Below are 10,361 nucleotides of genomic sequence, written 5' to 3' on the forward strand. Positions count from 1 at the left end.
ATTACTTTGATTACTCATTTTTCTTTTGGATTTCTGTTTCAAATCATGCAAAATCTTGTTTGAATAACATTTTTGTAATCATATGTAAAATTAGGACTAGCTTTAGTAATGTATACTCTTGTTATGATAGTGTTTCTGTAAGACAATCAAATTCCTATTATATCACCTAACACATAGCTTGTTTCCCCCTCAGAACACAATTTACAAGGACTGCTGCTATTTGCATTCCCATGGGTATCTTTATCCAGCATTTTGTCAGAGAGGAAATTGCCTTAAGCATAATCAGAAATAACTGAAATAATTGGAAGTATAAAGTAACAATTTTAAGAATCAACTGTATTTAATTAAATACAATAATGAACTTTCAATTCACAATTAAATCTAAAAACCTCTAATGTGACAGTCTATAAAAGTAATTTAGAGACTTTAGAAGTATTAAAATGTTTACACTATCAAGGTAAGACAGTATTTAAAAACCATTTTAAAGTTCTTAGGAAAAGATATTAGAGTGAGTAGCATAGCTTTCTGTACTGGCACAAAAGAAGGTGGTATTCACAAAGCTCCAGAATTGTATGAAAAGCACTGGCATTGCAACAGTGGGGTGGGGCTTCATACTTTCACTGTAGACTAGGAGGCTCCTTCCTGTATATGCAGCAAGCCACAAATAGACCTTAGGAAGCCAGAAAGGTCCCACTAAATCACCCTCATCAAATCTACCTCTCCGGTGTTTGAGAGGATGAAAAAAATAATTAATTTTTCCCAAGAAAAGACTTTTACTAGACAGCTAACAGAAGCATGGTGCCATTTATGATCAGTTACCCAAGAAGGGATGTTTCTACACTAAAGGAAGCAAGAATAAAAACAACTGGATAATACTGCCTGAAAATAGAGGAGATGGAGGATGGCTGCAAGGACCTGAGTTTGCCTACCTAAAAATGCTGGGCATAGTGGCACATGCCTGGGATCCCAGCACTGAGGTGGTAGAGTCAGGATTCCTGGGGCTCACTGATCAGTCAGTCTAGCTCATTTGGGAAGCTCCAGCCCAACAAGGGAGCCTGTCTCAAAAGAGGCATATGGTGTTACTGAGGACACTTGAAATCTTCTGGCCTACACACACACACACACACACACACACAGGAACATGTGCATACACAGGACTCACACAAACATGCATTAAAAATAGACTGGAGTGGGGCTAGAGAGATGGTTCAGCAGTTAAGAGCACTGGCTGTTCTTGCAGAGGACCCAGGTTCGGTTCCCAGCACCCACAGGGTGGCCAGCAACTGTTTGTAACTCCAATTCCAGGGGATCTGACGCCCTCTTCTGACTTCAGGAAGCATTGCATGACATGAGTGCACTTACATACATGCAGGCAATGCACTCATACACATAAAATTTTAAAAAACTTAAAGATTAGACTGGAGTAGATTAAATGGCCCATGGTATACTAGTGAAGACACTTGATTAGAAGGCATGAAACCTGGGTGCAAGGCCAGTTTTACACCAGCCATGAGATGCTAGGTGAGGAATTAGTGCTCCACAACACAGGTTCCTCATTGGCTAAGAATTCCAAAATCCTTTAGACAGGAACTTACGGAATCAGAATTCTAAAATAAGTTGCACAAAGTCTAAATTTGCAAGGTTTATGAATGAGCCTTTATGTTTCAAGAGTTCTTTAGGCAGCACATCTATAACACATCTGTGGGATCAAGATACAGTCATAATCATGCTTTGGCAGTGTATTCTTATCAACTGAATGTGTCACCCAAAATTCATATGTTGAAGCCCTAACCCCACAATAGAACAGTATTTGTCAGTGGTGCTACTGGGAGATACTTAGGTTAACATGAGGGTAGGGCTCCCATGCATGACAGGATTCTGGTTTTTTAAAGAAAAGACATCAGAGTTCTTGCCATGTGAGACATAGTGGTCATGTGCACACCAGGAAGGAGCCAGCACCAAGAAATAAATTAGTCAGCACCTTCTCCTGGACTTCCCAGCTTCCAGAGCTATGAGAAATATATCTGTGGTATTTTGTTACAACAGCTTGCGCTAAAATAAACTGCAAACCTGGTCTTATAACCAGTGCATGCTGTATAATGCTAAACTGGTTTAAAATTATATATACATATATATATATATATATATATATAAATCTTCCCTCCCTCTCTCCTTCCCTCCCTTCCTTTCTTTCTTGTGGTGTTAAGGATCAAACCTAGGGCTCACACATATTAGATAAGTGCACTACCATTGAGCCACACCTCACCCTGTATTTCTTATTTGTTGTGGTACCATCACGTCTTTTCTCTTTTATTTTTACTTTTAAAATTTGTATCATTACCTGCTAACACAACACTACTAACTGCAAAATAGTGTCAAATACAACAAAATAAAAAGAAATGGGTGAGGCTGGGGGAGATTTAAAAAATTACTTATAATTCCATAACCCAGAATCAATAAGCATCAATATTCTGGCATATATCTTCCAAGTCTTCTCTCTCAGCCACTTTTCTTTTTAAGATTTACTTTTATTATTTTTAATTATGTGCTTGTATGTGGGTATGTGCACTTGATGCTGGTACCTACAGAGGCTGGAAGAGGGTGTCAGATCCCCCTGAAGCTGGAGTTACAGGTAGCTGTGAGCCACCCAGCATGGGTGCTGGGAACTGAATTCAGGTTCTCTGTAAAAGCAGTATGTACTCTTAACCACTAAGTCATCTCTCCAGCCCTACTCAGGTATTTTTCTTATAGTTAAGATCAAACTCTGTATTCCTTTTTCTCATTATTAGACTCTCCATGAGATGAAAAGCCTTCCCTAAAGACTTAATAATACAGAACATTTTATTATCTAGATAAAATGTAACTTTTTGAAATAATTCCCCTTTTGATTTATACTTATTCCAGTTTTTTCATCTTCATTAATCATAGTGTAAGGACTAGTTTTGTGTATAAATTTTTGTTCATATTTTTTATCAGTTCCTTAATTCAGGTCATCAAAACTATAATAACAAGGTCAAAAGATTGCTTTGTATATTTTTTAGAAATCATGTCTAAAACAAGAAATTACTTACGGCTTTTTTCCACAAATACTTTGCCTACAGGCTGGCTAATTCCAGTGGGTGCCGTGAATCTAGAGTGTTGTTCTAGAGTACTTTGCTCATCAGTAATTACGTCTTCATCTTCTACTCCTAGCTCATTAGCATATTGTAATTCTGCTGGCTGGGTTTTCCTGTAATCAGGGAGAATGTTAAAAAAAGATGGATAATTCTTGAATTTTTACAGACCCACATAAGAAGTTACCCATGAATATAATGAAAAGAGTCCTGAACTTAAAGTGGAAAAACATGGTTTTTACTTAAATAGATCCGCTATTGTTATGTACATCAAGTTGCTCAAATTTCTGTGGACCTCAGTTTCTCATCCAGAAAACATGGTGACTAGATTTCCCCAGACTTAAAATTATAGAATTCTAAAAATAAATTGATTATTATTTGTAGAGTTTAAAATTTTAAAATATAAATAGTAATGTCAATAACTTCCAGGGTATTTTTTTAAAGTATGCTATTCTAGTTTACCTGAGACTTAATTTCTATACTAAAATATAATAGTTATGCTTACTGCTAAAATAATAATTCTAATTTGGTTAACATGAGGAAATGAATCACAGTAGCTTATCTTTAATGATTAATATTTAATATCTCATTTTTGCTACTTGTAAGAAACCCTTCCCTTGGTATTATGCTTTCTTAGAGATGACTCCTTAGGCTAATTATTTCCATACAATATTTTTCTTTTTTTCGTGTTTCATTCTTCTCAAATTTCTCATTAAATTGGTTTAACTCCCATTTTCATAACAATACTACTTTATGCAGAAATATGCTGGTGCAGTATTTACAAGACCTATTGAGACACTACTATTTGAGAACTCTAAATTAAACACCAGAATAACCCTGAAGACTATCTAGAAGGATGAAGAAATTATTACTTGGCCTTCCTTCGAGGTTTTGGAATAACTGCCTCATCATCTGGCTTCACATCAATACCATTTTCATTTGGTAATATAGATGGACTAGATGTCTTCTTATCAGTGAAGGAAGTCTCCAACTCTGAAATTAAAATGTTTTCAAATGATTATAGGATCAATATAAAAGTAATATATAAGGTTTTTTTTTAAGACAAGAGAGTTTGAAGAATTTCAGTTGAGCCTATTTTCTCACAATCCTATAGATTTTTTTTTCTTCAGACACGATCTTACTAAGTAGCATTGGCTGGCCTGGAACTTGCTATGTAGAACAGACTGCCCCTCTCTGCCCAGCCAAGTTTTTCATTTTTACAACTTTACCCTCCTACACTCTTAATTTATAATTTGAAATAGCAATGCCAACCAATATAGAAAAACAAATAAATCTAATCTTATGGGGCGGGTCGCTTGACCCCCGGCGTGGTGTGTGCGGGCACCCTGGGGTCTCCGCCACATCTGGCTAATCCCGGCGTGAGTCTGGCTGCAGGCGATGTGGGGAGCGCGCCTGGGCTCCCGGGCGCATTCACTCTGGATGTGGCCCAGGGTCAGGTGTGCGTGCACTCTCCCGCCGTGGTTCTGGTCCCGCTGGCTAGCTAGCGGCTGGCGGGCCTGGCCGGCCGCGCCTCTCTGGAGACGGCAGGTGCGAAGACTTCTCTGATGCTGGCTGTAGCTGATAGCTACACACTTCTCTGGAGCGGAGAGCTTCTTCTGCTACTAGAGTATTATCTAGTCGGGATCCCGCCTCTATTACACCCTTGTGCCCTTCCTCAGGATTGCGGAGTCCTGGCCAGTGAACTCCACAGGGAAGAAACACGGAGGCGGCGAAAGCTAGGATATCCGTGGGTCGGTAACGGAGAGTGCTGCTCTCCGGTGAGATCAGGTCGCCGGTAGTAAGACACAGGACTCAAGGCACGGCTTAGTCTGTGTTTACTGCTTTATTGTATCTCTGCTCCTTGCTGTCCAGCTCTCTGCTGATCCAGCTTTCTGGGACCCAGTCTCCGGGACCCGAGGTCAGGTCGCCGGTAGTAGGACACAGGACTCAAGGCACGGCTTAGTCTGTGTTTACTGCTTTATTGTATCTCTGCTCCTTGCTGTCCAGCTCTCTGCTGATCCAGCTTTCTGGGACCCAGTCTCTGACCTGATCTCCGGGTCTCAGTCTCTGACCTGATCTCCGACTATTAAGAGAAGACTAGCATATTTATATACCATGGGGGTAGTGGTAAAAGCTTTTAGATACTTTGTGAGATATTCTATTTACATGTGGAAGTGGGTTTCTGCTAGACTATTGTCCACCTGTAAAAACCACACACAGGAAGGCATGGTATGCATAGAGCCAAAGGCCATGTTTATGTCAAGGCATCTGTGGCGGCCACTTCAAAGGGAGAGACAGGAAAGATGCCAGAAAGCACCTTGCTATGAAAAGGAGCCCGCGGCACATTCCCCGAGCTGTATGAGCTGTCCGGTGTGAAGGGGCTTCGACTTTTGCATAACAGAGGTCTCCCAACATAATCTCCCATGTTTGGAGTACTTCCAGGTTTGGCAATTTGCTGGCAGGACTCACAGGATGGAGAAGTCATTACCATTACAGTTTATTATAGCAAAAGGATAAAAGCAAAATTGGCAAAAGGAAAAAGCAGATGGAGCAAATCCCAGGTAAAATCAGGTAGAGAGTTCACCAATCACACACACTTAGTACTTACCAAAATTCTAGATTCCCAGAAGGGAAGCAGATGTTCAGCGTAAAGCATAATATATGTACAAAGGCACAATAAGCCACCCTTATAGTTTAGTAAAGTTTTGTTATCAGTGTTGGGAACTAGTTACCATCTAAGTTCTCACAGGCCAGTCTTGCAAGAAGACCTTTCTAAGGATAGCAACAATCTTAGCTATACTATATTAACTCTTTTCTGTACTATACAGGCATTAAGTTTAAACAAGTCAATAGAGTTGTCTAACCTCTAGCTACTCCTCTCATCTGAAAATAATAGCTCCCCAGGATGCTCTCAATCCTTCACATTCTAGACTAGAATGTAAAATACAGCTATTACCTGGAAGTTCCTTGGGACCACTATGCCAGTAAGCTATAGACATACCTCCTTCCCAGGCTCCTTGAAAGGAGTCAGGTGGGGAGACAGTTATCCCTCCCACCCAGTTGGCCTTAGCTGCATGAAGGGGAGGGGATAAGGATATATAAGGCTTGAGGCACTTCTCTCATTTTGTGTGGCTGTCAGGAAGTCATAGGATCTATGTTTGAGTGTGTACTTTGCAGTGCAGCTGTGAATGGGGGGGGCACCCACTCTTCTGCAAGTAAACCTTCACCCCATGCTCAGTTAGTAAGCCCAAAAAACTTGTTAGAATTTTCCAAACAGCAGTTTTGGAGAATTCTTGCCTCAGGTTGTCGTAAGGATGGTGGGAGGAGGGAACTGGATGCCACGTGTGCCTCCCGGCAGTAAGTTTTAGTACAACTGGTGTAGTTGACAGGATAAGACAAAACTGAGGATGAGTTTGTGAAGAACAATGGTGATGTCCCTGATATGGGGAAAAAGACCAACAACCGAAGCAAAGTTTGGTGAGGGGAGAGTGTGAGCAGAGGAAATTTTAACCCCATAGCCTTGGTGAGGGTGGCTGCAATGGCATGGTTAATGCAGTGGCTAGTGAGATATGTAACTAGGGTGAGGCCATCTAAGCAGACAAGGTCAATGGGGGAAATCCCAGGATGGTAGCCATCTTGGAGATGGTATGGGGTGGCATGTCTGCTTGACCTGTGGGGGCTGCCACATGAATATGGAGATGCCTTGAAAACAGCAGAAGGTGTAGAACAGATTTTGCAAGCTCTGGAAGTAGCACACTAGGGACAGAAATTTCAACAAGCAGCTACAGAGGCCCCTTGGCCACTGCTATCGATAATAAGAAATCTGTCCCAAGCAGAGGCCTTAAAGCCTGGAGGGAAACTGAAGGTGTTAGAGATGAATTAGAGCAAGACAGGGATATGAGGCTGGCCTCATCAGTACTGGCCTCTGACTTTTCCAATAAATTGGTAAGAGAGAAAAGGAGATGGAGGTGTTGGCATGCTGTTTTTCACGTCTAGGAGGATGAAAGGGAAAAAAAGCCCATATCAGACTGATAATATAAGGCCCATCCTGAGATCCTCTAAAAACTGGAACCCCTGGGAAGAGTCAGGCAGTAATGAAGAAGGAAGTGATCTAGAAATAGTGGAAGATGCCCCTCGGGTTCACCTTTAATTCAAAGAAAGGGAAAAATCCATGGTTCAGCATGCTGAGGAGGTCTTAACAATAGTCCAGTGCAAGAGACCATGGTAATCAGAGTATACTCAGCACTGGAGCTGTCGGAACTAGGAAATACATTGAAGCAGGCAATGAAGGAGTCCTTAGCCACCTGACTTGTGAGGCTATGGGACATGGGGGCAGATGGAATTATTTAAGTACTACAGAAGTAGAGAAGCTGAGCAATATAACCACTCATCCCTCTTTGAGACCAAGACTTCACAATCTAAGGCAATATGAGGGAAATCAGTCCATAATGGATTGACCCCAGCTGAGAGTCCCATGAATACCAGAGACTGGAAAACCATAGAGGAAAGACAGGCCCTGTTGAGGGAACTGGGTATGAGAGAAGCTGTGTTTGATGCCCAGCTCACAGACCCAGACAGGACTGTTTTTACTAGAGATTTAAGAAAGAAACTGATTCAGCAAAGCCTAAGACTGGTATATGGAGCTTTGGTGGCAGTGCTGAGCCCCATGGTCCAGCATGACGAGTATGAAGCAGGAGAGACCTTAGGAGACTTAAATGATTTCAACCAACATGTAAACCAGGTTTGCAAGGTACATGAAGACACAAGGGAAAGGGGCAGGAATCCAGCAAAAGGGCCCCTTTGTATCTCCTGAGCACAGACGTGGATGGATCTGTGCAGAGCAGTAGTTGATAGGGGCAAAACTGATAGGCAACCAAATGCTGTGCTGGTGAGCCTTTGGAGAGCTTTAAGACCAGACCAGCAATTCACCACAGGAGTAAGAGAAACTGGAGACCAGGAGGTTCAGGTGACTCCAACTACACCACCTGCTCCAGAGGAAGGCAGGCAGCCCCATGGGATAGGACTATCCCCCACCCCTCGCCAGCCACTTCCTTGAAGGAGTGGCCAAGGTTGCCCACAGGTGAGGGTATACTGGGCGACTGGAGGCCGCATTGGTCCCCCACTAATATACAAAACACATGGGCCCTAGTGGATACTAGAGAAGAATATACATTAATTCATGGCAACCCCTCAAAACACCAGGGCCAATGGAAGGCAGTGAACGGGTATGGGGATAAAACCATGTGGGTATCCCTATCAGCAATTTGGGTAACCTCTTCAGAGGACGGTGTGGTAAGAAGAGGAGGTAGGAATTGGCCAGGCAGTTAGGGTAAAAAAAGACCCCAAAGAAAAGTAGCCAGTGTCTTGGCTTGAGTCAAAATGTCCTTGGGCCTCTTACCAACATACTCTGTTCCAAAGGCCAAAAACGTCAAATGTATTTGGGAGCTTTTATCTAATCCCTAAAAGATTTTAGGGTTACCTCTTCAGAGGGAGGAATGTTAGAGCAGCAAAAACCTCCATTTAAAAGAAAGAAAGAGTACACAAAATTGTCAGAAAAAAAGTGATGGGAGATATGGGAGGTGTTAGAAGGGAGGGAGTAGGTGTGGATTTGATCGAAACACCTTATATGCAAGTATGAAATTCTCAATAGAGTTTTTTTATAAGTTAAAAAAAGCCAGGCTTGGTAGCACATACCTTTAATCCCAGCACTTGGGAAGCAGAGGCAGATTTCTGTCAGTATAAGGCCAGCCTGGTCTACACAGTGAGTTCAAGGCCAGCTGGGGCTACAGGGAGACCCTGACTCAAAAAAAGACTAAATAAATAAATATAAAAGTTAAAAAAGGGTCTTGGCACCCCAGACACCAGGGGAACCATCACTGCTTCCAGATCCTTTACATCCAGACCAATCCAGTTACTTCTAGGGTCCCCAGGAGCACTCTGGGCCTGGCCCCACCCTTACATCCCTCTGCTTCCCTGGGCCTGCACAACCAGCAGGCCTCTCTCCAGGGTAAGTCGATCCCTCTGCGCCTTGACTCCCCCAGCCTTATTCACCCTCTCATCTCCCCCCGCCAGTCTCTCCTCCTAGCCTGGGACCTATCCCATTCCTTGTCTTGGAGCCCCAGACACCAGGGGAACCACCACTGCTTCCTGATCCTTTGCATCCAGACCACCCAATTCCTTCTGGGGTCCCCAGGAGCCTTCTGGGCCTGGCCCTGCCCTCACCTGCCTCTGCTTCCCTGGTCTGCACAACCCACCAGCCTCTCTCCCAGGAGCCCTTGGGGCCTGGTCTCACCCTCACCTCTCTTTGCTTCCCTGGGCTGCACAACCCACCAGCCTCTTTCCTGGATACCGGAGCTAACCTTTTCTCTTCCTGATCCTCTGCATCCAGACCAACGTAGTTTCTCAGTGCAGTCCCCACGAGCTCTTGGGGCCTCTTCCTGCCCCCCATCTCCCATTGCATCTCTGGGTGGCATGGCCACCAGCTGCCCTGGACCAGCATGTTTCCTAGGCCCTGTTCCCAGACCAGTCCAACCCCCAAATTCCTGAGGCCAAAATCTTTCCTGGAGGGATCCAGACCTTAGGAGAAAGCCTGAGAGCATCTGATCCTCATCTGACTTGGGCCTCTGTAGGAACTCCTGAAGACAAAAGCAATCTGGCCACTCCAATATAAAATCAAAACAGAGAACCAGAAGCTTAGAGGAACCAGCTTTTCATGCCCAAAAAGTAAACCACAAAGACACATAAAGTATACAAAAAGAAGCAGACCTAAACTTGAAGGCTTGAGTCTCACACAAGAATCAGAAAGTACAAAAGAAATTCACACATCAAAATCACAGAGAAAAAATAATAGCATGAAAAACCAAAATAACATATCCCCACAAAATAGCAATAGTCCTCTAGAGGAGTACAATGAGAACCCCCTAGAGATGCAGGACACGGAACTCAAAAGAACAATTATAAACATGATAAAAGAATTCAGTGAATTTAAAGAACACACAAACAAATCAAAGAACTGAAGGAAGATAGGGATAAACTTCTGAATGAATTCAGAAAAGAGTTAGATGTATTGAAGACTACTCGAGCTGAAATGAAGAAGGAAGTGAAACACTCAGTAAGCCAATTAGAAACGACAGGGGAAAGCCTCACCAATAGGATGAATGAAATGGAAAATAGAGTATCAAGATTGGAAAATAAAGGGAACAAACTAGACCACTCAAGCAAAGATTATGAAAAATTTAAGAAATCACA

General features: G+C 42.8%; 1 protein-coding gene across 5 annotated transcripts in view; it reads right to left on the reverse strand.

Moving 5' to 3' along the window:
• The window catches only part of Tmem237 (transmembrane protein 237), a 39,902-nt gene that overhangs the window by 10,288 nt on the left and 19,253 nt on the right, over nucleotides 1–10,361 (reverse strand). For 4 of the 5 annotated variants that reach the window (XM_029567241.1, XM_008842141.3, XM_008842087.3 and 1 more), the window contains 2 exons: nucleotides 3,986–4,106; nucleotides 3,072–3,229 (listed from right to left, as the gene is read on the reverse strand). The exons of the other annotated variant lie outside the window; for it this stretch is intronic. In XM_029567241.1, coding sequence (XP_029423101.1) covers nucleotides 3,072–3,229; nucleotides 3,986–4,106 — 279 coding nt within the window. The remainder of the gene's footprint in view (nucleotides 1–3,071; nucleotides 3,230–3,985; nucleotides 4,107–10,361) is intronic. 5 annotated transcript variants of the gene reach the window in all.

Source organism: Nannospalax galili, unplaced genomic scaffold (genome assembly GCF_000622305.1).
Source record: "Nannospalax galili isolate Female #2095 unplaced genomic scaffold, S.galili_v1.0 scaffold2150, whole genome shotgun sequence".
Classification (NCBI taxonomy): Eukaryota; Metazoa; Chordata; class Mammalia; order Rodentia; family Spalacidae; genus Nannospalax; species Nannospalax galili.